Source organism: Neofelis nebulosa, chromosome 6 (assembly GCF_028018385.1).
Source record: "Neofelis nebulosa isolate mNeoNeb1 chromosome 6, mNeoNeb1.pri, whole genome shotgun sequence".
Classification (NCBI taxonomy): Eukaryota; Metazoa; Chordata; class Mammalia; order Carnivora; family Felidae; genus Neofelis; species Neofelis nebulosa.
Genome location: NC_080787.1, coordinates 75,677,858 through 75,704,091, shown reverse-complemented (window position 1 = coordinate 75,704,091; position 26,234 = coordinate 75,677,858). Strand labels below are relative to the sequence as shown.

Here is a 26,234-nt window from a genome sequence, read left to right as displayed (position 1 = left end):
TCAGTTTTGGCTTGTTAATATTACTGTCTGTATGCTATGTCATTGACAACTATGTTCACATGGTGAGGTTTAACTGGAAATTTTATATTTTAACTTTCTTCATAAAGAACACTGTTTATCACACGTAAGTCCATATTTTACTTTTAGACATCTGCCTTTGCACACATTTTGAGAAACATATTAAGAACTGCCTATAATCAAAAGTAGAAGACTGGTTTGATTTAACATGATACAATGCACATCCAACTAGCTAGCATATGTCGTAAATAATCCTAAATAATCTGTAAGAGTCCCTGAAGGATTAAAAATGTCCTAGAGTAGCCATGATATGACTGCCGACCCAGAAATTATTCTTCCCCACCTTCTTGCGAAAACTGAATTGCCCAACCAACAGATCCTAAACCACAAGATCAATCTCTCCCTCTTCACAAAACCATTTTGGACCAGCTATTCCTGAAACTGGCTGAACGTTGGCTGGCCTCTCCTGCTAAAGCTCTCTGAAATCTTTACCTTTCTCTCTCTCCTTAATTCAAACACTCTGAGTTGTGCTCATGGCTCAACAGGCTGCATAAAGTTTATGCTTAAGATCGTTAATATTAAAATAAGTCATTGGAGATTTTTAAAAAATACAGAAACATCTTTTAGTACACGACATTTATCAAGTATTAATTATCAGATAAGCATGATAAATAATTTACATGCATTAATATATTTAATCAAGTGATACTAGGAAAGAAAAGTTTTATACTACTAAGTTTAAAAATCCAAGGAATAAATACATTATACAAAGATATAAATGACCAACATTTACTCAAGAATAAGTAGTAGTCCAACAACCATAAAAGATACTCAAAAGAAAGTCAAAGATGTGTCCCCAAACTCGCAAGAACCAGATAGTTTTACAAGCAAATTATATTAAACCTTATAGAACAGATCATTCCTTGGGGCGCCTGGGTGGCGCAGTCGGTTAAGCGTCCGACTTCAGCCAGGTCACGATCTCGCGGTCTGTGAGTTCGAGCCCCGCGTCAGGCTCTGGGCTGATGGCTCGGAGCCTGGAGCCTGTTTCTGATTCTGTGTCTCCCTCTCTCTCTGCCCCTCCCCCGTTCATGCTCTGTCTCTCTCTGTCCCAAAAATAAATTAAAAATGTTGAAAAAAAAAAAGAACAGATCATTCCTAGTTATTCAGTCCAGTCTGGAGCACAGAAAAAGCAAGCATGTCAGTTCATCCTGTAAGACTGGAACAACTTTGATTCTGAAACCAGACTTGGGTAACTTCTGATTCTGAATGAATGATGAACTATAGACCAATTTGACACATAAATATATGCTTATATTCATACATGTAAATAGAGAAAACTATGGTCCAATTTTACATATGAACATAAAGCTCTTTTTAAAAAATCTTCAATTGAATCCAGCAATATGCTGAAAGAGCAATGCATTGATAAAGTAGAATTTATCCCAGGAATACAAGAATTGAAACATCAGAAAATAGGTTAATGAAATATATCCTCATCAAGAGATCAAAGAAGAGAAACCAGATAATCATCTCATCAGATATCTAGAAAGAATTTGGTAAAATTCAACACCGTGGAGAGGCACCTAGATGGCCTTGTCGGTAGAACGTCCAATTCTTGATTTTCGCTCAGGGTTCGGGAGATTGAGTCCCATGTAGGGCTCTGCACTGTCAGCATGCAGCCTGCTTGGGATTCTCTCTCTCCCTCTCTGCCTCTATTATTAGCTATAGAAGATAAGGTTTTCCACCTAGAAAGTCTAAGATACTTAACTAAAATATTACCAGGGAATTGGGAATGGTCTCCAAATGGAGTACTAACCTACAAAATCAATACCTTTTCTATATATATACCAGTAATAAAAACCTATTGGAAATATGTAATGGAAAAAAATATCCCAACCATACAGGCAAAAAAGACCCTAAGCATCTCAAAATAACTCTAACAACAAAGGCGTCAAACCTAATTACAATATCTACACAATTTATCAGTGGACACAAAAGTTAGAATAAATAGAGATAACGTGTTCTTGGAAAAGAAGAATCATTACACTGAAGATGCAAAAAGAAGAAATAGAATGCTTTAATGTTTTCTGCTTACTTAAACAAAGACTTTAAAACTAAAAATATAATTAAAAGACTAAAAACTAAAACTATAATTTAGAAATAACAGGTTAAACGCTGCTCTCAATGACATCTAGTCTGTGGGCACAGATACTATGATGACATTTCCAAGAGGGTAACAAACCGTTGAGACCAGTTATTTCAAGATGAACTTCTAACAAAGAAGACTAACATTTTTCATGATGACAGAATACAGAAAAAAGATGTCTTAAAAAAATACAAGAACAAGCAAAATTCTGATATACAAGAGAATAAAAATGCAAGACTTTTATTCTTAGTATTCTCAAGTTAAATGTCCTAGCAAACATTTCCAGCTTTCATTCTTAGCTTTCAGGCCATAAACAGGTAAACTGTTTGTCTCCCCACAGGACCTGTGTCAATATACGTTATCCTTCTAGTTTTTCCACTGCATTTAGAGACAGTGCAGTGTCTGGCTTTAATCATTTATTACTCAGGGCTTAATCAATGAATATATGAGACTTTTCAAAAACAAGAACGGAATTAAGAAACATAGGTTTTATAATTTAAACAATAAAGAACATAGGCTTGTAATTTCTTCCTTCTATGCATGTGCATGTGTGTGTGTTTGTGTGTATAAAACATATATGCATATAAATAAAAGAGATGTTTACTTCAACATGGTTTAGAATAAGCACAATTTACAAATAACTCGAAGTTCCATAATAGGAGAAAGAATAAAATTCCTTTGAGTGTGCCATAATTTATGAACTAAAAATCAGCTAAATCATTGAAATTGTATACATTGAAATATATCCAAAATAAATTACCATATTGGTAAGTAAAGCAAATTACAGAATAGTTATAATATGTTATTTTTATTATGTGTTTATATATGCTTTATACATTCACAGATTTGTATAAATGTAAACACATGGAAAAACACTCAAAAAGTAAGTTACAGAACAATGTCTATAGTATGATCTTATATAACTGTTTATATGTAAATGTGTTCTATAAATTCACATATGCATGCAAATAAAAATGCACACAAAAATGTCTGAGAAAAGCTGTTGGGGTAGGGAAAAGGAACTTTCACTTTCTGTTGATGCTTGAAATTTTTACAGAAGACATTAATTTTATAACTTGCATTTCTAATAAGCTCCCAGGATGCTTATGCTGCTGACCCAAGGATCAACTCTAGAGAACATCCATATAAAGATTTTGATGGCTAGCTTTTTTCCTCGCCTACTCTCTTCTGCAGAGAAGTTCTGTAGCTGTGAAAGAACTTGTGTTTTTCTGTTTACTGAGCCCCTAGAGGTCAAGAAAAGATTCAGAGTTCAAGTCCTTGAAATGGCACATAATCAATCACTGGGAAACTTCTGAAAAACTTTTGAGCCCCATTCCTCATCAGGGTCTTTCATAATCTCTTCTAGGGCCCAGGCCAAAAAAAAAAAAAATTTCTCAAGCTCTTTCTCTTAGCTGGAATCCTGTCACATTAAACATTTCCCTTACGAATCTTGGTTTCAAAATTTGCAGCAAAATGAATATTACTTTTCCAAGTTTCTTATTCACTTCATTCATTAAATATGTATTGAAAAAATCTGCATCCGTTGATTGGCTTGAACAGTTGGTTGGCCTTACAAGTATAATACCCATAGAGTATCCACAGTAATCAGCAATCAAAGAGTTATTCAGTGTGATGCCATCAGTGTTTTCCTATCCACCTCAAGACTTTAAATTCTTATGCTATTTTTAATTCCATAATGAGATATAGATCACAACAGAGTTCCTAAAAACTGAAAAGATTCCATTTAAAATATGTTTACCTTAAGAGCACTGGAACTCTGAAACATTTCCAGTGAAAGTATAAAATGACATGACCACTTTGAAAAACTCTTCAGTAGATTCTTACAAAGTTAAATCTACATCTACCTTGTGACACACCAATTTCATTCCTGGTGTATTACCCAATACACCAGGGTGTATGGGTATACTCATACCCATGAGTATGACTCATTTACATGAGCCCTCAAAACGTGTAACTTATCTCTGGGGACAGAATCAGCAACTGGCTAAGTTTGGTGCAAAGAGAATAGATCGGCAAGGAAGAGGCAGAAGGAGCTTCCTAGAGTAATGAAACTTTTCTAGATTTTGTTTTCACAATCTTTACCTGGATTTCTAAGAATGTCAAAAAATCTACCAAACTGAACACTTAATATCTGTGTACTTTATTGTATGCAAATCATATCACGATAAAAAATGTTAGGCCTAACTATTCAAGAAAAAGAAATATTTGCCAAAGCAATGTCCTTTGAATTCAAAATAAAATATACCTCTTTGTCATTTGCTTAAGATCAGGTTTAAAAAAGTAAAGCTGGTAACTGGGTCTTTGTCATTTGCTTACAGTTAGGTTTAAAAATATATACTTTAGGGGCGCCTGGGTGGCTCAGTCGGTTGAGCGTCCGACTTCGGCTCAGGTCATGGTCTCACAGTTCGTGAGTTCGAGCCCCGTGTTGGGCTCTGTGCTGACAGCTCAGAGCCTGGAGCCTGCTTCACATTCTGTGTCTCCCTCTCTTTCTGCCCCTTCCCTGCTCATGCTGTGGCTCTCTCTGTCTCAAAAATAAACATTAAAAAAATAAATAAATAAAAAATAAAAATAATAAAAATATATACTTTAGACAGAATAGTTTGATATTTAAAATTTCCATTATAGGGGCGCCTGGGTGGCGCAGTCGGTTAAGCGTCCGACTTCAGCCAGGTCACGATCTCACGGTCCGTGAGTTCGAGCCCCACCTCAGGCTCTGGGCTGATGGCTCAGAGCCTGGAGCCTGTTTCCGATTCTGTGTCTCCCTCTCTCTCTGTCCCTCCCCCGTTCATGCTCTGTCTCTCTCTGTCCCAAAAATAAATAAACGTTGAAAAAAAAAATTTTTTTTTTTAAAATAAATAAAATTTCCATTATAGCTGATAAGTAATTTCCATTATAGCTGACAGATGAGTGTTTACAGGATTATGATTTTGAACTTAAGGAAATGTAACTGAACATTTCAGTTTGCCTTAGACAGTCATTCCAGTGTTGACCTGATGTCACAGCATTAACAGTGCCCCTTTCACTACCAAATGTATTCTGATTTAGATAAAGACCTATAAAGACACTTTAGCTGGAAAGATATTAGATATTATTTGGCACAATGCGCTCATTCACTTTTCCATTCAACCTACATTTACTAGGCATCTACTATGTACCTAAATAAGTCCCTATATTCTTACTAACATTTCACATTGCTTCTTTGTTTCCACAATCAAAACATAAAACAGCTAGATGGATTTTCCCTAAAGTTAAAATAAAATATACAGTGAAAGACAAACTAAGTATAGAAGAGAGCAATCAGAACCTTCTATAAATAAGGAAAATATAAATCAAGCTTATAAAAAAGTTATAGTTTTTTTGAGCTATGTAAAACAAAATACATAAAGATATTCACAACTATCAAATAAAGGAAACCTTTACCTGCTGCCCTGTAAAGTATTTTAGGTTCAAAAAATATACAAGGATTTTTATCCTCTATGCATGACAAAAGAAGTCCTTTGGCCTGGAAAGGGCTTCTGGGTACAACCACCTGCAAAAACAGATTTTTTAAAGACAATTTCAGTACAAAATGTAGCCCAGTAAACTCACTTATAAAGGGTTGATATTTCGGCAACTAATTGTTACTAATTATAGAAATTTTGTATTTTTAGCCTAATTCCCACTTATTATAAATTTTACATGTTGTCCCACCCCAAAAAAATTCTACCTGTTAAATGAGTATTTATCAGATGTTCACCATATTCTGGTAACTAAGATATTGTTCTTCTCTTAAAAATCTAAACTTGCAGGGCACCTGGGTGGCTCAGTCGGTTAAGCATCCGAATTTGGGCTCAGGTCATGATCTCACAGTTCATGAGCTGGAGCCCCGTGCTGGGCTCTGTGCTAACAGCTCAGAGCCTGAAGCCTGCTTTGGATTCTGAATCTCCCTCTCTCTCTGCCCCTCCCTGGCTCAGGCTCTGTCTCTCTCTCTCTCTCTCAAAAATAAATACTAAAAAAAATTTTTTTTAAAAAGCTAAACTTGCAGACACATAATAAAAGGAAGCTGCAAAAAGCAAAGTAGTCAGTATCTTCTAATACTCTGCTGATACTTTCAAGTGTAACTCTTCTCTAATTTTAATATATGAAAATCTCCTCCTTTCCCATGAATAATAGGGTCTTCATTTCCTAAGTGGAAAATAATCCACTGAACTTTATGATCTGGGCAATAGAATGTCCAGTTACATTGCAAAGCTGAAAGAAAAGTGTGGATACTGCCCACTTCCAGTCGAGAGGAAAGGGCTCCAGGATCTTCTTGAGAAGGACTTTGACAAGGAAGCAGATGATACCAGCAGGTGGCACATGTGTTAAATGGGCCAAGCACTCCATGTGGATACTACTGTTCATAGCAACCCATGAGGAGGCTGCTATTATTTTCCTCAATTTAGAAAGAGAGAGACAAAGGATTAAAAGAAAGACCAAATAATCTGCCCAACGTTATACTCTTTGCTACCCCAGGGATTCTCCCACAGTTTTGAAACCAGAGCCTGAGGTCTTACTACACCACTTTGTCCCCAGTCACAAACTTATGTCTAGTTTTTAATGACTGTTCCACAACTGCATAAATACCAGTGTTACAGAGGAAGAGTTATTAAAAGAAATCTGAATTTATCTCAAAGACTCAATTAAGATTCCTTGAAACAAACTACATTTGGCTTTCAGAATCAATTTTACACCATTTTCAATAGAAGGATTCTGATTTGAAAAACTAGCACAGGGGCGCCTGGGTGGCTCAATGATCTCACAGTTTGTGAGATGAAGCCCCATGTCAGGCTCTGCGCTGACAGTGTGGAGCCTGCTTGAGATTCTGTCTCTCTCCCTCTCTCTCTCTCTCTCTCAAAAAAATAAACATTTTAAAAGATAGCACAAATCTCACTATTTTCTGTAAAACAGAACACATTGCTTACCATAATACACAATGTCTTTATGTTCCTACTTTAGTTTCTCTTCGTCTGCTTTCTTCATGTGTTTTTAGCATTTTGTACTGTTTTCATTTGGTATTAAAAAGAAAAGAGAAAAGAAGGAAGCAAAGAAAGTAGGGATCGAGAAACAAAAATCTATTCTAAAAAATGCTGGGTAAGCATTTAAACTATAAATGTGAATGAATGTTCAGCTCGAGCACAAAAATACCTGTTACTTCAAATGTGGCTTCTGTCCCAACCTATCACTTCTAGCTTACATTGAAAAATTATGCAACCTCTACTCAATTGAAAAAACAAAAACAAAAAAAAACCTTTGTGACTTTGCTCTGGTAGAAAAAATACAAATAAAACAGACACATGTTTACAACCAATTCATGTTATCAAACTCACACACAGCCCTAGGTAGATATAGGAGTTTCTATCATGATTCCCTGGAAAGCTCTTGCAAACAGAAATCAAAAAGATCATGGAAAAAATTACGACATACTGGGGCACCTGGGTGGCTCAGGTCATGTATTCACGATTTGTGAGTTCGACCCCCACATTGGGCTCTGGGCTGTCAGCGCATAAAGCCTGCTCGGTATTCTATCTCCCTCTCTCTCTGCCCCTCCCCCACTTGCTCTTTCTATCTCTCTCAAAATAAATAAAAATAAACTTAAAGAAAAGAAGAGAGAGATGCTTCAACCTTGTTTGATCAAGTATTACCTTACCTGGACTGGAAACCACATCTGGATAATAAAGGTTTTTTCTTAGAATGAAGCAAAAGTCCTATCCCTCTGACTTTCAAGCAAATATGCATGCACTAAACAGATTTATTAAAATTAACCCAGAATCACTTAAGTGAGAAAGGCCCATTAGAAAGAAACAGAGCTTTGAAAGAGGGGGAGGATAAACCAACTATGTTCATGATGTTATTCTTTGAAGCCTGTGAAATTAATGTCAGGGTTAAGCCAGTGCTACTTCAATAAGAATATTCCATAAACCTGGGAATTGGATAGCTGATCTAAAATAAATACTCTCTTTCTAAAAATAAAACAAAATTCACATAAATTCCATAAATCCTGTTTGCTTTCCTCTAGATAAGCACATTAGTTAACGGAATGAACCAAAATGGAACTATCCAACAGAGATCAAATGTAGCACACAAATGAGGATACCTTGATTCCTGGGCAGTGAGCAAAAAAGGCTTCAGGACTCTGAGAATGATAAAGAGCCCCATGGCCGACGCAGCCCCAAGGGGCCCGGATGGTGAGGCTTCCACAATTAAAAAGATCTCCAGAGCGATAGCGGTACTTGGCAGCTTCATTAACAATCTGAGGGGGGAAGAGAGGAAGGACGGGTCATGAGGAGTCCTTTATTCCCATCCATATCCTTAACCATTTTATCAGATCTTTAAATATATGCCCATAACAAAATAATTTGTAACACATTAGCTCTAAGACAACAACAAAAAAATTCCCAAGATTAGAGGTGGGAAAGTGGAGGCAAAACTTCAATACTTCCCCGAACTCTGTCTGGGAAATGTTCAATTATAGTAAAATGAAATCCTCCCACCTGATCAAAAGCAGGGAAAATGTAATCTGCAAACTGAATTTCCGCAATGGCAGTAGCCCCAGTGACTGCAATCCCAATTCCAAATCCAACGATTCCTTGTTCACACAATGGGGTGTTGAAAACTCTATCTTTTCCTAATAAAAAGAGTATGACAAATGAGAGTAATGTAATACACAATACAAGTGAAAATTCAGGGAGTAAATGGTGATGGAGAAAAAAAGCATAGAATAGGTGAAGGAAGTAGAAAATAACTACCAGGTGCCTAGATGACCCTGTCGTTAGGCACTGACTTTCTGACTTTGGATCAGGTCATGATCTCACACTTTGTGAGTTCAAGCCTCCCATTGCGTGAGCCTAAGCCCCACCTAGAGTAAAAACACTAGCCACACTGTATCAGGTGCACCCCACTTCTCTCTCCCTCTCTCTCTTTCTCTCTCTCTGTCTGCCCCTTGCTCACTTGCACCTTCTAAGAAAGAAAGAAAGAAAGAAAGAAAGAAAGAAAGAAAGAAAGAAAGAAAGAAAGAAAGAAAGAAAGAGGGAGGGAGGGAGGGAGGGAGGGAGGGAGGGAGGGAGGGAGGGAGGAAGGAAGCAGAGAGAGAGAGATGCCTGGGTGGATCATAACTTTGGCTCAGGTCATGATCTTGCGGTCTGTGGGTTCAAGCCCCACACTGGGCCCTGCGCTGACAGTTTGGAGCGTGGAGCCTGCTTCAGATTCTATGTCTCTGTCTCTCTCTGCCCCTCCGCTGCTCATGCTTTGTCTCTCTCAAAAATAAATAAATGTTAAAAAAAAAATTAGAAAGAAAGAAAAAAAAGAAAAAAGAGAGAAAAGAACTAGCATGATGGCTAGTTTAAATAAAACATAATTATATTAACCATAAGTAATCTTAGTGTTTCACTTGAAAGAAAGGTTGTCACTCTGGGACAAAAGAAAGCAAAACCCAACTACTTAAAAGAAAACACTGAAACAATACAGGTAACAGAAAAGTCCTAAGTAAAAAGGAAGAAAGAAAACAAACAATGAATATCCTAACCAAACAAGTTGGTGTCACCACAGGAATCACAGACAAAGTAGTCTTAAAGGGAAAAGGCATTACCAGAGATAAAGCCAGAAAATTCATACTATTAAAGGGGTCAAGTCACAAGGAGGACGTAATTCTAAAGTTATACTCATGAAACAACATGGGCTCCAAATAAATAGGGAAAACAGAATGAAAAGGAAAAATAGATAAATTCCCACTATGGCTGGACATAGTACTGTATCCATCTCAGTAACGGACAGAAAAAGCTTACCAAAATATAAGGCAGGACTAGGTAAGATTTGAATACAATTAGTAAATACGACCTGACATGAACAGGACACTGCACCTGACAGCCAAGAATACAAACCCTTTCTGAGTGAGCAGAACACTGACATTCATTGACCATAAACTGGGTTATAAATCCAACCTCAAGAAACTTTGAAGGAAGACAATCATACAGGGTGTGTTCCCTGAGCATGATGACATTAAGCTGGAAGTCAATAACAGAAAGAAATAGAAAATCCTATGTTAGAAAAAAAGTTTAAATATGTGTAAGTATTTGTGGCTCAAAGAAGAAATTATAAGGAAATTATAAAGTATTTTGAAATGAATGATAAAAACTATGTATCAACTCATTGAGGTTCTGAATTCAATAATGGTAGAGTAGCTTTTTTAAGTTTATTTATTTTGAGAGAGAGAGAGAGAGAGAGAGAGAGAGAGAGAGAATGCACTCAAGTGGGGGAGGGACAGAGAGACAGGGAAAGAGAGAATCCTGAGAAGGTTCCACACTGCTGAACCCAATGCAGGGCTTGAACCCACGAACCGTGAGATCATGACCTGAGCTGAAACCAAGAGTCAGACACTTAACCAACTGAGCCACCCAGGCGCCCCTAGAGTAGCTTTTTTCAGACTAATCCTCCCACATATATTATAAACTCTGGACAACATATAACAACTACTTAAAGGCATTGGAGAGCCAAAAAGCAGGCCTACACCAAAGAGGGCTTAACCTTTGAAAGAAAGGAAGAGCGGTGGGCAAACAACATTTATAAGGCTTGTCCCCTGAGGAGATTCCCCATTCTCTGTGACAGGGGACTACCAGGATTCAGACAAGACAGACTCAGTCTTTATTATCTCAAGATATCCGAGAACTGGGTCCAGGGCCACCACTGGCAGAACATTGAGGGACTAAGCCCCTACAAGAAGAACACTACATAGGAGCACCCCAAAGCCTGCACATAAACTCCGCTCAAATCTTTGGCTGACCTCTATGGCTGCAGAAGACTCCAAGAGTCCAGCAGATAACAGCTGGAAGTGCAAAGAGGTGAGCAGAGATTTGCTCTACCCACTAAGGAGAACACAGAGTTTGGAGTTTGAGACTCTTCAAATTAAAAAGCTTGATAAACACTTCAGGCTTTCCATTGAAACCACAAGGGACATGTTGCTAGTGTTCAATTCTCCTTTGGAATTTCACTACCTCTTGGCCAATATCAGCATTTCATGAAAAATCCTCATTTCAGGGAGCTGTGTGGACACAAGTAATGACGAGTCTGGCCAGGTAGCCCAAAGTTTGTGGACAGATAAGGGATTCATATTTCAGTTCTGTAATCAAGGAATACCAGTTCTTCCTGGTGCACAGAATTCACTCTCAGCTCAATCATGCCTTCTGAATATGAACCATGAAGAGGGCAGGTGTTGGAAAACGCCAGGCAGACACATCCTGTAGTTTGCACTCTGAAAGCAGCTGCAGAGACTTCAAAGCATGATTCATACTCATCACAATCTGTGACTATCTTCTGAAATTGTGACCTCTATCGCTCATCAGTTCCCTATTTGACTGAGAAAAGCTTGATCATTTCTGAAAATCTGTAATTCCATTGAACTAAGAACAATTCATTAGTAGAAAATGAACAAAGATTCCAGGTGCCTCCAGTGGAATCCACATCCCTGGAATAACTGAGCCACCTTAACCAGATGCAGTGTTCTTATTTATTCCCTGCTGCTTCAAGTTCCCTGGATTCAGGTATTTTTCATCTCAGCAAATATAGCCTTTTTTTTTTTCTGCTAGAAGGTGGCAAAGTTGAGTTTCTCAGAACCATTACTCAAAAACATGCTTGGTCTGAGGAAACAGCTTAATTTAACAACAGCTACAATGACATGAACTAAAATCTGTTCCTATTTTCTCCCAGAAAGGTAATGATTGAGGGTAAGAGCACAGAACACACATAAAATGCACAATACTGATGACTTCCTCTATGGGATAATGCAATTAACCTGATAAAAGGTTCATACACACAGTATCCCAATGGGTAAATTAATACATACAGGTATTGCACCATGAGCCAAGACATCTGATTTTCAGTTCTATCTCCACCAATTACTAAACTCTCTGTGGTCCAATTTCTTCTCTGTAATGGAAGAATCATGATACTAAAAAGATTAAAATAATTAACATACTTATTGAAACATTTATAAGTATTTAATATTGTAGGGACTCTATTCTAGATGCAGAGAATAAACAAACAAAATAGAACAACCCTATCCTTGTGTAACTTACATTCTAGTCAGAGGAAACAGACAAAAACAAAATAAATGAGTAAAACATATAGTGTATTAGATGAGAACAGTAAAGCAGGGAATAGGTAATTAGAAGTAGGAGGCAGGACTACTGTGATTTTAAATAGGAGGATCAGGGAGGCCCCACTGAGAGGTGACATATACAGGAAGAGCTGAAGGAATTGAGAAAGTGTACTGTGCATATATCTGAGGGAATAAAATGTTCTGGGCAGAGAGATTAGTAAATGCAAAGGCCCTGGGGTATGAGCATTTTTATTACATCAGCACAAAGGTAAGAAGTCCAGAGTGCCTGATCTGGAGTAAGAGAAATACTGGTAAGAGATGAAGCTGAAGAGTAGACAGGGTGGGATGGGAGGTGGCACAGGGCAGACAGGGCATTGTCGATCACTGTAAGCCCTCTTTTACTAGGACAGTGAGTGAATCAACAAGTAGATGAGGGAGACAGGAAGCCATTGAGCAAAATCATGCCATTCTCTCAACTGCATTCCATCTCTTTAGCTGGTATTTGGTGAATAGCTTCTAACAAGGCAAGAGGGACACAGCAAGTCTGATTACAGGATACTGCAATAATTCCAGTTGGGAGATGATGACACATAATTGCAGAAAAGGTATGAGACTGTATATAGTCTAAAGATAGAGTCAAAAGGATTTGCTGATGAAATGGATGTAGAGTATGAGTCAGAGAAAAATGCCAAGGATGATTTAAAAGCTTTTGGCCCAGGTCAAGCAACCTGAAGGAGAGAGTTGCCCTTAACTAAGAAAGGGCAAATTATGAAGTATGTTGGGATGAGATATCAGGAGTTCAGTTTTGGAGATGTTAAATTTAAGATGCCCTCAGATGTTAAGGCAAAGCTATCAAATAGACTGTTGGATACAGGAGTTGAAAGTCTTCAGCATAAAGATAGCACTAAAAACACAGGACTGGATGAGACTGCCAAGCAAATTTAAATGAGTACATAGAGGAAAGATCCAACGTTAAAAAGACAAGAGGTGAGAACTAATATAATCAAAATTGAAAAGAAAAAATGGCCACAGTTTAGAGGAAAACTAGGAGAATATGCTGGCTAGAAGCCTCTCCTAAGAAGCGAGAGTAATCAACTTGTGCTGTTTGTTACCAATTCAATGTGAAATGAGGGCTGAGAATTGTATGATATTGACATTAGTAGTATGTGCAAAGTAGGAGGGACAGAGAAAATAAAAACCTACATCCAGAGGGAGCGGGAGAAGAGAGATTGGAGACAATGAGCGATGATCATTATTTGGAGAAATTTTGCTGTAAAGAAAAAAAAAGGAGTCATACATAACTAGCGGCACAAAAATATGGTATCAATAAAGGGAATTTTTTTGTAGGACAAAAAAATAAAAGTATATTTGCAGGCAGATAAAAATGATAAGAAAGGAAGAAATAGTTGAGAAAATTAATGAAATGGAGAGACAGAAGAACGACTGGAACTATGTCTCTGATGGGAAGGAAGGGGTCTAGTATGGAGAAGTTAACAGGAACCCCTGCATTCAGTCAGGGTGCAAGAGGAAAGTGTATGGGCACTGACATAGGTACATGAACATGTGTTGGGGTAAGAGCTTGTCAAAGTTCTCTCTTCACTGCATCTACCTTCTTGGCAAAATATGAAACTATATTATTAGTAAAGAGTAAGGATGGGGGAGGCAGTGTTGAGGAGAGAAAGGTAGGAAATAGTCATCTGGGAAAATGGAGGAGTGAATGGACCAAGAACATGCAGCACAATGGGAGGTAGTGTAAGTATCCCCTGGAGAGTACTAGTCTGTAACTAAAAGTGACATCAGCTACAAGAGGACTTTTTTCCCCCAGCAACATTCTAAGATTGAGGGTTTATAGATTTTGGAACACTAACCCTTTATCAGATATGTAATTGGCAAATATTCTCTCCCATTCTGTTCGTTGCCTTTTAGTTTTGTTGATTGTTTTCTTCCCTGTGCAGAAGTTTTTTTATCTTGATGAGGTCCCAACAGTTCCTTTTGCTTTTGTTTCCCTTGCCTCTGGAGACATCTTTAGTAAGAACTTGCTTTGCCTAGGTCAAAGAAGTTGCTGCCTGTGTTCTCCTCCAGGATTTTGATGGTTTCCTTTCTCATATTCAGGTCTTTCATCCATTTTGAATTTATTTTTGTGTATGGTGTAAGAAAGTGGTCCAGTTTCGGGGCGCCTGGGTGGCGCAGTCGGTTAAGCGTCCGACTTCAGCCAGGTCACGATCTCGCGGTCCGTGAGTTTGAGCCCCGCGTCGGGCTCTGGGCTGATGGCTCGGAGCCTGGAGCCTGTTTCCGATTCTGTGTCTCCCTCTCTCTGCACCTCCCCTGTTCATGCTCTGTCTCTCTCTGTCCCAAAAATAAATAAAAAACGTTGAAAAAAAATTTTTTTAAAAAAATAAAAATAAAAAAAAGAAAGTGGTCCAGTTTCATTCTTCTGCATGTTGCCGTCCAGTTTTCCCAACACCATTTGAAGAGACTGTCTTTTTTCCATTGGATATTCTTTTCTGCTTTGTCGAAGATTAGTTGGCCATATAGTTGTGGGTCCTTTTCTGGGTTTTCTATTTCATTCCACTGTCTTGATGACTACAGCTTTGTAATATAGCTTAAAATCTAGAATCGTAATGCCTTCAGTTTTGTTTTTCTTTCTCAGGATTACTTCAGCTATTTGGGGTCCTTTGTGGTTCCATACAAATTTTACTATTTGTTCTAGCTCTGTGAAAAATGCTAGTGGTATTTTGATAGGGATTGCATTGAATACATAGATTGCTCTGGGTAGCATAGACATTTTAACAATGTTTGTTCTTCCAATCCATGCTCTTTCATTTCTTTTTATTCTCTTCAATTTTCTTTCATAAGTGTTCTATAGTTTTCAGAATACAGACCTTTTACCTATTCAGTTAGGTTTATTCCTAGGTATCTTATGGTTTTTGGTGTTATTGCAAGTGGGATCAATTCCTTGATTCTTTTTCTTCCACTTCATTACTGGTGGATAAAGATGCAACAGATTTCTCCACATTGATTTTATATCCTGTAACTTTGCAGTACTCAAAATCCATAAAGAACTTACCAAATTCAACACCCAAAAAACAAACAACCCAGTTAAGAAATAGGCAGAAGACATGAACTGACACTTTTCCAAAGAAGACATCCAGATGGTTAACAGATGCATGAAAAGATGCTCAACATCACTCATCATTAGGGACAGACAAATCAACCACAATGAGATACCACCTCACACCAGTCAGAATGGCTAAAATTAACAACACAAGAAATAACAGGTGTTGGAGAGGATGTGGACAAAGGGGAACCCTCTTGCACTGCTGGTGGGAATGCAAACTGGTACAGCCACTCTGGAGAACAGTATGGAGGAGCCTCAAAAAATAGAGCTACCCTAAAATCCAGCAATTGCACTATTAGGTATTTACCCCAAGGATACAAAAATACAGATTTGAAGGGCTACATGCACCCCAATGTTTCAGCAGCATTATCAACAACAGCCAAACTATGGAGAGAGCCCAAGTGTCCATCAAATGATGAATGGATAAAAATGTGGTATATACATTCAATGGAATATTACTCAGCCACCAAATAGAATGAAATCTTGCTATTTGCCATGATATGGAAGGAGCTAGAATGTATTATGTTAAGGAAAATAAGTCAATCAGAGAAAGACAGATATCACATGATTTCACTCATATGTGGGATTTAAAAAACAAAGCAGATGAACACATGGGAAGTTGAGGGGAAGAGAAGAGAGGGAAACAAACCACAGGAGACTCTTAACAATTAGAGAACGAACTATGGCTTGTTGGAGGGAGGTGGATGGGGGAGGGGCTAGATGTGTGATGGGTATTAAGGAGGCACTTGATGGGATGAGCACTGAGTGTTGTATGTAAGTGATGAATCACTGAATTCTACCCCTGAACTCAATATCACACTGTATGTTAACTAAAATTTAAATAGATAGATAATTGAGGAGTTAGCTACAATTGGATTTTGTCAAGCAAATAATGACATGGAATTTAAACTAGGTATAAAGGGAAGAAAGGTCATCAGGAAAGTGAGATAAAGTGACATGGTGGTAGAATACAGGGCTGTTAAGAATAAATAAGGTCAAAGGGTTATTGAATTACAGGTACTAGAAGCAGTGAGCTGGGGAGGTCAGAGTGGAAGTCTGAGTTGGAGATGCTTTAAACTGAGATCTTGGAGGGACCTCGGTTACTGCAGGTCAGGTCGTACATAGAATGGATAGCCCTGAAACACATGAAAATTTGAAATCTTTATCCAGATGATAAATAAAATCTAAGACCAGTTGCAATTCCTAACCCTCAAAGACAGCTTGCATCTAATGACACCATAGTTTCTAAGCTTAAGCAGAGCTGCAGGGAGGAGGCTTCATCAAAGTGCTGTCAATCAAGCTGAATAAATGTTCTGGTAGGTAGCGAGTGGCTTTGATTTCATAAGAAGGAAAAAACTATCCCTACTCTGAAAGTTCTTCAGTGCCCAACAAGCTTTGACTAGGTCAGAAAAAAAGGAAATACTATCTGAATTACTTCTTCCTAAACCTTAAATAACAGAGTAAAGTTCAATTAACATTTCAGATAAACTTACTGCTACAGATACTGCAGATACCTAGAAGAAAGGACATTCATACAACATGCCATCTTCTTCTTAAGTTTTGCTACCTGTGCTTAAATTTTAGGTTCTCTCTTTGTATAATTCCATGATCTCGAGTCCACACAAACATGGGTCTAGTAGATTGCCAGACGTTTGACCGTTTAAATAACTGGCACATCAATATCTCATATGTTGACAAAAATCAGGGCATAAAGTTGTAGCACCACTTTATAATAGGTTTTTTCTTTTGTAAAGGGAACATGATTAAGAAGTTTCACATCACTGGCAGCACACCGAGACATTAAAGATACTGTCCACCACGTAATGTCGAATATCAAAAGAAAACCAGCAGATGGCTTTTCTAGCCAAAGAAACACAAGTAGACAGAACTGAGTCCACCAGGGAACCCTGCTCTCTACCACAACATTGAGGCCACAACTAGCGCAGAAACAGTGAGAAGAGTGCAAAGAAAGAACGATTAGAAAAAAGCAGCACCAACCATGGGTTAAGGCGACAACCAATGACCTCCTGGGAGGTTACAGAAGTCATTGAGTACCTCCATCTGTTTAGTGCCCATTTTTTGGAACCCAGAACTAGTTTCAAATGAGCTTTCCTTGTGTACATAGTGGTCCTGCAAGTTATTCAATCTACCTTGTGTAGAATTAAAATTTTTATTACCATAAAACTTCTGAAAAGGCAGCTTTAAAACTGCCCATCTCTGAGCAACATGATTTCCTTAGGACACAAATCTGAATAGGTGAGAGTATTCTTCCAGAAAAGAGATCAACTCCATAAGGGAAACATGAGTCCCAGATTTCCTGAGCAAAAGGGTAAATAAGGACATGAAACAGTCGTGACGAAGCTACAAAATAAACCAGAGGAAAAGCCATTATAGATACGATTTTGGACGGGGGTGGCAGGGGGCAAAGAGGGTAGATAACATATCGCAATAATTTCAGTCACAGACTTTCTGGAGTATGTTGTGATGTTACATTTTAAAGTTTGCTGATAAAGACTTTGATAAAGATGAAAAGCATTTACTTCAGGGTCAAGAAAAATAAAAAAGTTAATCTAGAAGATCACTGCTACCTCTTAAAATAAGTAGAAAAGTAAATAGAGTATTCCATTCACCAGAAAAACATTTAGAGAATAAACATGCAAACAAATTTTTAAAAAAGAAATACTAAGTAGAATGACTATACAATTCATGGTCCAAACTGTAATGTCTAGAAGTGTTATGGATACTAAAAATAATTATCAGATGTTAATTGATCTCAACAGGCCTAAACTGAGTAGTCTCAGGAAAAACAGAGCTGTTCTGAATAAACCAAGACTTATAGTCACTATTCTTAGAGTTAAGTAATATTATCATCCCTATAAAAATAAGGAAAATATAAAGCCAAGTGCTCACCTTAGCCATAAGTAATCTACCATGTATTAGCATCCTAAATTAGGAAATTCATGATTCAGAGCTGGAAAATTAAAAAATGAATTGAATAAGCCATTCTACCATCAAGGTAATGGTCACAGTTTACTGTCCAGGGCAGCACCGTGATGCCTGCAGCCCAGCTCCCCAGGCATGGAGAACTTGTTGCCTTGCTTGCTGAGAATGCTGTGGGCAAACAGACATCAGTGGTCAGCCCTTACAGGGGCTGTATCAACTGTAATAAACTTTCTAGTTCGAGGTCATGCTCAGTGGCCACCATCCAATGATTAATAAGTGTGACAGTATAAAGGCCTGGTCATTTCAGCACAATTAGAAAAAATTGAAAGGGTCATCATGACTCTAGAGATCCCACAGGGTTTGCCAAGGTGGTCCTAGCACCTCTATCGCTTCTCGACATCTCCCTCTGCCTCATCCTGCTTTGACTTGAAAGTAACACTATATTTATGGTTCCAGATGACTCCAGGTTCTAAGGTTTCCAGATTTAGGAAGTTCACCTGTATTTACAACGATCTTACAATGTTTTCCAAATGCCTCCAGGCAACAATGGGTAGAAAGGGCTGTTTGTGAGCCTTATCCTATAGATTCTACCTCTTTCTCAGAATACTCTTGGCAAAGAGATCTGAGTCATTATAATGGGAGAGAGGAAAATTAAAAGATGAAAGTCAATCAGGAGCAATTACATATGCTTAGTAAATGTTTACTGAGTGAACAGATGGAGGGATGAAATGCAAAAGTCCCTTTGTCATCAAGAAGTCTACAATTCTGGGAGCAGATCCAAAAATACCCACAGATTCGACAATCAGTTCCAAGGATTCAATGACTAGATTAAAAGTTGTAAGGTCCTTTCCTGAGAACACAGACTGCTTCCTTCATCTTTGGACATTCAATAGTATCTAGCACAATGTCTTGAATTTACTAGTCATTGAATATTATTACTTGAATGAACAAGCTTAAAAGACCCATCATGCTTGGGTTGAAAAGGCATTTAAGTCTGTGGCAATCAGAATGTGGTAATGTCCCACCAATTACTGAAGACACGTAGATATGACATCAAGGCAAAAAGAAATCTCGTTGAAATAGACATGTACTAAGTAACATATACATGAAATTTTTTCTTTTAATATAGAATAGGAAAATGAGACCACAAAGAGGGACCACTCAAGCATAAAGATAAGAATTACACTCAGGGCGCCTGGGTGGCGCAGTCGGTTAAGCGTCCGACTTCAGCCAGGTCACGATCTCGCGGTCCGTGAGTTCGAGCCCCGCGTCAGGCTCTGGGCTGATGGCTCGGAGCCTGGAGCCTGTTTCCGATTCTGTGTCTCCCTCTCTCTCTGCCCCTCCCCCGTTCATGCTCTGTCTCTCTCTGTCCCAAAAATAAATAAATAAAAAACATTAAAAAAAAAAAAAAAAGAATTACACTCAATTATCTCTATCAAGTACCAGTTCTTAAACATGGCAACATCTAAAAAATATTTAACTAGGTGAGTGAACGAAAAAGTGATCAAAATAATATTAAAATAAAAATGATAGCCCAAGTCAGGGAAAATTATAAAATCAGACTAGATCATAATATCTTGAAAATCCAATTATCCACACACAAAATTAATGGCTTATTTATTTCATCGCCATATTTTAGTGCCCACATCTTAGAGAAATAAGTTTTGGAAATTGACAGAAAAGCAAAAGAGTTAATTTTAAGCAACTCGTCAAGACTCACAGGGGTAACATCTGGCTGAAGGTTAGCCATTATGATTATGATAAAATAACGGTCAACATCATAGACCAAGCTTTCTCAAACCAGTACTAGATGGACAACTTGGTTAAAAGAAACATTCGCTTGCACTCCTAATGTCAAGTTCAATCAGTTTTATTATGTTATTTTAATACATACAAAATTAAACTTAGTATTTATTGCTCCGATAAAACAAAGACAAAACAAATTTATAAACAAAAACAACTACATAACCAATTAAATTCAGATTAACAGAAAAGACAGAGTGTAACAGACCATGGTTTCCTGCTAAAATCACAGTACCAATGTACTTTTAGATTTTTTTTTTTTTAACATTTATTTTATTTTTTTTGAGACAGAGAGAGACAGAGCATGAATGGGGGAGGGTCAGAGAGAGGGAGACACAGAATCTGAAACAGGCTCCAGGCTCTGAGCTGTCAGCACAGAGCCCGACGCGGGGCTCGAACTCACGGACCGCGAGATCATGACCTGAGCCGAAGTCGGACGCTTAACCGACTGAGCCACCCAGGCGCCCCTTTTTTTTTTTTTTTACTGTAATCATTCTAATGGGGAAACAATGCCTTTTCACTTAAAGTTACCCTACAAAATGGTATGTGTGACCTCATGGCTTTCTTTACTAGGTTAAGATAATCAGACTTACTAAATAAATCCACCCGCAAGCATTCCTTGAATGATAATTTTAAGAAAGCTACTTCAGGAGAAAGTTGTTATCACAGTCATATCAAAATCAGCATTAAATGTGTAGCTATTCAATTATTGCTGGAATCAGGTGAAGAAAGTTCTTCAGTGTATAATTACTGATAAACTTACTGCTAGTGAACTATTGAAAGGTATGCATTAAAAAATGGAATCTGCGAAACTCATCTGACTCTAACTTGAATACGTTATCACTATGCTCCTGCGATAATGCAGGATAATCCACATCCTTTGGGTGTGGCATACAGGAATGCTCCTATCACTGCGTGTTATTTGAAGCTCAGTGAGAGCTTCATACACTTCAGACACTGTGAAGTAGTTCGACTTCACATGGCACAAACACAGCAATAAACACAAACCCCAATTTTATCATGTGGTAATACTTAACCAAGTATATGGCAGGTGTCTGGATGACCCAGAATGTGGTTTTTTGTTGTTGTTTTTTTTAACTATTATCACGGATATTAAAAACCCCCAAAATTTTAAAATCTCACTGACAATATGAAAACTCCCAGAATATCCATGGACTTACAGAGTTAGCTAGCAGGAGTTAGAGAAACAATATCCCAGGAATAGAATAATAGCAAATAATCAACTTTACTGTTCAATTTTAGAAAAAAAAATTCTGCTTGGAAATAAAACTGAAAAAAGTATTTTTAAAATAAATTACACATGGAGAGTGTGGCAACTGTTTAAAAACATTAGTATTAATAACCAAAAGTTGTTTTGCTTTTTTTTTTTTAACTTTGCATGGTTAACTGGAAAAAATAAGTCACATGGGGTAAGTTCATTTTTCATTTAAACAAAGATTCCTAGGGGCACCTGGGTGGCTCAGTCATTTGAGCATCTGACTTCAGCTCAGGTCATAATCTCAGGCCAGGGTTCAAGCCCCACATCAGGCTCTGTGCTAACAGCTCAGCTGACAGCTTTGGACTCTGTGTCTCCCTCTCTGCCCCTCTCTTGCTTGTGCTATCTCTCTCTGTCTCTCAAAAACTAAAACATTAAAAAAAATTTAAACAAAGATTCCTAAATTAAAGAAAATATAGGGACACAACTATATTGTATCTATTAGGGGAAAATTCAAAGTTATACCTATAAGAAATTTCACAAGGGGTAAAACTATATTTTTTAAATAAAAAAAGAAAAACTAGGTAGAGAATCCACGAGAAAAATGTAATGATTATGTAAAAGTTCGGTAGAATAAGAACAAGCAGAATAACAAATTACAGAATCACAAAACCCTAGCACCATTGGGTACCTGCCCACCAGCCCCTCATTCTTCAAGTGAGGAAACTTAGTCGATTTATGTGACTTGCCCAAGGACAACAGCCAGTAATGGGCAGTCTTGGTGTTCTAAGTAAAGCCTGAGCCACTCTGCTAGAGAAACTTCTTTCCTAAATTGGTTCTATACTCAAATGCGAAAATGTACCAAAGTAGACCTTAATTATCTGGCACTACAGCCACAGATGCAAAATAGTTTTGAACATTTAATGTATATGTACTAAGTCTTTACAGGCTAAAATTCCCTCAAATGTTTTCCCAAAAAGTTTAAGCAAAAAAGACAGCTGGGTTAAGCCTTCAAATTACATGACTTAGTTTCTAACAGTGAAGTGAAAGAAAAAAAACACCTTTAAAAGAAAACAGTAATTAAAAATTATCAAGGGGGTGCCTGGGTGGCTTAGTTGGTTAAGTGTCTGACTCTTGATTTCGGCTCAGGTCATGATCTCATGGTTCGTGGATTCGAGCCCCACATGGGGCTCTGCACTGACAGTGCGGAGCCTGCTTCGGGTTTCTCTGTCTCCCTCTCTCTGTCCCTCCCCCGCTCTCTCTGTCTCTCTCAAAATAAATATGTAAACTTTAAAAATTATCATGAAAACAACTGAGAACTTAAGAACTTTTAAAAGGGCTGCTTTAAACTTTGAGTCAATAATTGTAGAGTAAGATAGCAATGTTACTCGGTATAAATGTATACATGTTTCTGTCTAGAAATAGTAGTATAAAATCTCCAAACTGTGCATAAAAATAAGATTTTGAGTAAAGAATCAAGTGGTTTTTACACCATCCACTCTCAGGAAAAAGGGAGCAACTACATAGACACCAAGGGAATTTTAGAGAAAGTCCTCACATCAGTTCAGATTCACCTGCATGCCCAACTGACTATATCAGTTTCATAGTTCAAATGATATTAATTATGGTAAGAGTCAGTTCTAAAAATCTTTCATTGCATTCAACATTTCCAGCTTGCTATGTTCCCGAATTTATGCATCAACTTTAAACAGATTTTTACTTTTTAATGAATAATAAAGAAATCTTAAAGGGTAAAATAAAAATGATTTTGATACTTGGAAATTGGATCTTCTTTTGTTTGCCAAGAAATTCAATTACAATTAGCAATTACCAGATGAGAGATGAGTATAAATATGGAATATTGGAATGAAATTATTTTAAGATGAACAAAGTGCTCAGCATCATCATTTAGATGGGATACAACTGATCCATTAAAGATTTTAAGAGGTGGACCAAACTGAGGATAGAATAAGAATAAGATATCTCAAGCATACCCTCCTAAACAAGCCTGTTGGAGAAGTATGGGAAGGGACAATATCAAGGCCTCCCGAATCCTCTTGACATCATCAGAGGCTTTAATTCTGACCGAGTAAAAGATAACTTGATAGGATTTGTTGCACCCAATGCAATATTTACACAAAATACATACCTGACCATCTACAAGGCACTGTAGTTGGATACTACAAATGATTGAGATAAGCAAGATATCATTTAAACAACTACAAACATTTAAACACTCGAAAAACTTATGTAACAAGGACAGAAGTCAACTGGAAATAACTATGACACAGGAAATAATATAAAAATAAAATACTATTACAAGAGAGGGGGAAGTGAAATTCTTTTGGAGAGATGGGCACAGAGGGATCATGCAACATTTCATGAAAGAGAAGGCATGCCATTGGCCACTCAAGAATGGGCCCCTTTTGAGGAAGAGGGGATAGTGACTGAAGGCACAGAGGTAGGGCATGAAGCTCAGAGTTTGGGAAATGAACCAAGGAAGCTGAAGCATAAAGGGATTAGAGGCATTAGTGGGAGATGAAGGTGGAAAGGTTTGCTGTGTGTATGCAAGTCAGCAGTGGTTAAAGGGGTGGGTTTAGATGGGACTCCACTTTCTGGTTGTGTCAGTTTAGACTGTGCTTCAGTTTGTTCATTCATATCCTCAAATGACAATAAAAATAATGAACCTGCCGGGGCGCCCGGGTGGCGCAGTCGGTTAAGTGTCCGACTTCAGCCAGGTCACGATCTCGCGGTCCGTGAGTTCGAGCCCCGCGTCGGGCTCTGGGCTGATGGCTCAGAGCCTGGAGCCTGTTTCCGATTCTGTGTCTCCCTCTCTCTCTGCCCCTCCCCCGTTCATGCTATGTCTCTCTCTGTCCCAAAAATAAATAAAAAACGTTGAAAAATAATGAACCTGCCTAGAACTGGGGTTGATGTGAGGTGTAATAAGAGAAGCCATGTACAAGTTCTTTGCAAATCAGAAAGCATTATAAAAATGTGAAGTATTATTATCAGGATAATAGTAAATAAAAAGGGTTTGAGAACACCACACAATCAATGGGATTTAATGGTTGTTAGTTGGAAGGCTAAGGGTTGGCACTGAGAGGTACTGGGACCATATGAGGTCTTCAAGATCCCCAGACCATCAGGTGGAAGAACCCACTCAGCATTGCATCCTGCACACGTTCAACCCCAATCCATCACAGCTCGAAGAGGTGAGTGCACTTTGACCCTCCACAGTCAGTTCTCTGTTTATCTGGGGTGAAGAGTGGGTTAGGGAAGGAAGGTTAGCTTTGGTGACTGGCAATTCTAAACTAGGAACCAAATCTTGTTCCATTAGCAAGACCACAAACACGTACAGCAGGAGGTCTATATGCATGCATCATCCTTATCCAAAGATCCCAAGGATTACCACTGAGCAGAAGGGGGTTATGAACAGGAGGCCTGGCTTCTGCTAACCTGCAAGAAATAACCCAGGGGTGAGAATATAGAGTTGGTGATCAAAGCAACTCCTGAGTTGAGAAATGAATGAATGCTGCTGCTGCCATGTGTCTGCAGAGGCCTGGAGACCACACAGGTCAAGGACTGGATCCCAGGGAGCCTAACGTCTTCCAGTGTGCTGCTTGGAAATGAGGGCCCCGTTGATCCCAATAGACCACGGTTCTATTTAAACAAGCACCCAGGGGCGCCTGACTGGCTCAGTCAGTTAAGCATCCAGCTCTCGGTTTCAGCTCAGGTCATGATCTCACAGTTCGTGAGTCTGAGCCCTGCATCAGGCTCTGTGCTGACAGTGTGGAGCCTGCTTGGTATTCTTTGTCTTCCTCACTATCTACCCCTCCCTCATGTGCACGCGCAGTCTCTCTCTCTCAAAGTAAATAAACGCCATCCTCTTGGAAGCAATGGCATCTATATTACTCCCCTCAAGGGTACCTGAGCAAAGCAACGTCTGGTCCCTAAAAGGTGTGTTGTGTGCTTTCACTATACATTTGAGTATGACCCTTACAGCAGCATGGAACCAACTTAGCATTCTCAGAGCCCTGCACATCCTCAGGAACTGCCCAGCTCTGGCTTTGATGAGGACTATGGACCCAGGAAAGATGTATCATAACCAGTAATAAATCAACCACTGGCATTTTGACACCTGAACAGAAACTAAAATTTTGTTTTTGAGCATGATCAATGTGATTTAAAGAGATAAAATTCTCACTTATGAAATCACCTTATCTTAAATGAAATTGAATTTAAATAAATGTAATCTGAATGTTTGGGTTCTAGGAAATATGTACTATCACACTATTTAAGCGTATGTTCAACTCTGCTTTAAGTGACAGTTTGAGGCGGGGGGGGGGGGGGGTTGGGGGTGCCTGGGTGGCTTAGTCGGTTGAGCGTCTGACTTCGGCTCAGGTCATGATCTCACAGCTTGTGAGCTCGAGCCCGGCATTGGGCTCTTGTGCTGACAGCTCAGAGCCTGGAGCCTGCTTCTGCGTCTCCCTCTCTCTCTGCCCCTAACCCACTCGCATTCTGTCTCTGTCTCTCTCAAAAATAAATAAACATTAAAAAAAAAAAAATTTAAGTGACACTTGGAAAGAAAAACCACAAAAACCCATTTCAGTCAAATTGTTATTTAGTCTTAAAAAACAACAACAAAAACCCACAGTTTTATCATGTAAGAAAGATGAATACTGTGGCTCCTCTACCTTTTACTAAAATTAAATTGACATGGTTATTGATGTGACTATAAATTTCTTAAGTGAAGCTATCTAAAAGTTAAGAGATGAAAGCTGGAGTTCAGGGAAATGTACACAAAAATATAATTTTTCAAATATATGTACACATAGCTGATGTTGAAAATGACTCCCAA

At 38.3% G+C, this 26,234-nt stretch overlaps 1 protein-coding gene across 4 annotated transcripts in view; it reads right to left on the bottom strand.

Annotated features, from left to right (window-relative positions):
• The window catches only part of BCKDHB (branched chain keto acid dehydrogenase E1 subunit beta), a 205,763-nt gene that overhangs the window by 148,128 nt on the left and 31,401 nt on the right, over positions 1 to 26,234 (bottom strand). For all 4 annotated transcript variants that reach the window (XR_009263089.1, XR_009263088.1, XM_058734547.1 and 1 more), the window contains exons 4-6: positions 8,698 to 8,831; positions 8,301 to 8,456; positions 5,606 to 5,714 (exon numbers count right to left, since the gene is read on the bottom strand). Coding sequence is in view for 2 of the 4 variants with exons in the window: in XM_058734547.1 (XP_058590530.1) it covers positions 5,606 to 5,714; positions 8,301 to 8,456; positions 8,698 to 8,831 (399 nt within the window). In the remaining 2 variants the exon portion in view is untranslated. The remainder of the gene's footprint in view (positions 1 to 5,605; positions 5,715 to 8,300; positions 8,457 to 8,697; positions 8,832 to 26,234) is intronic.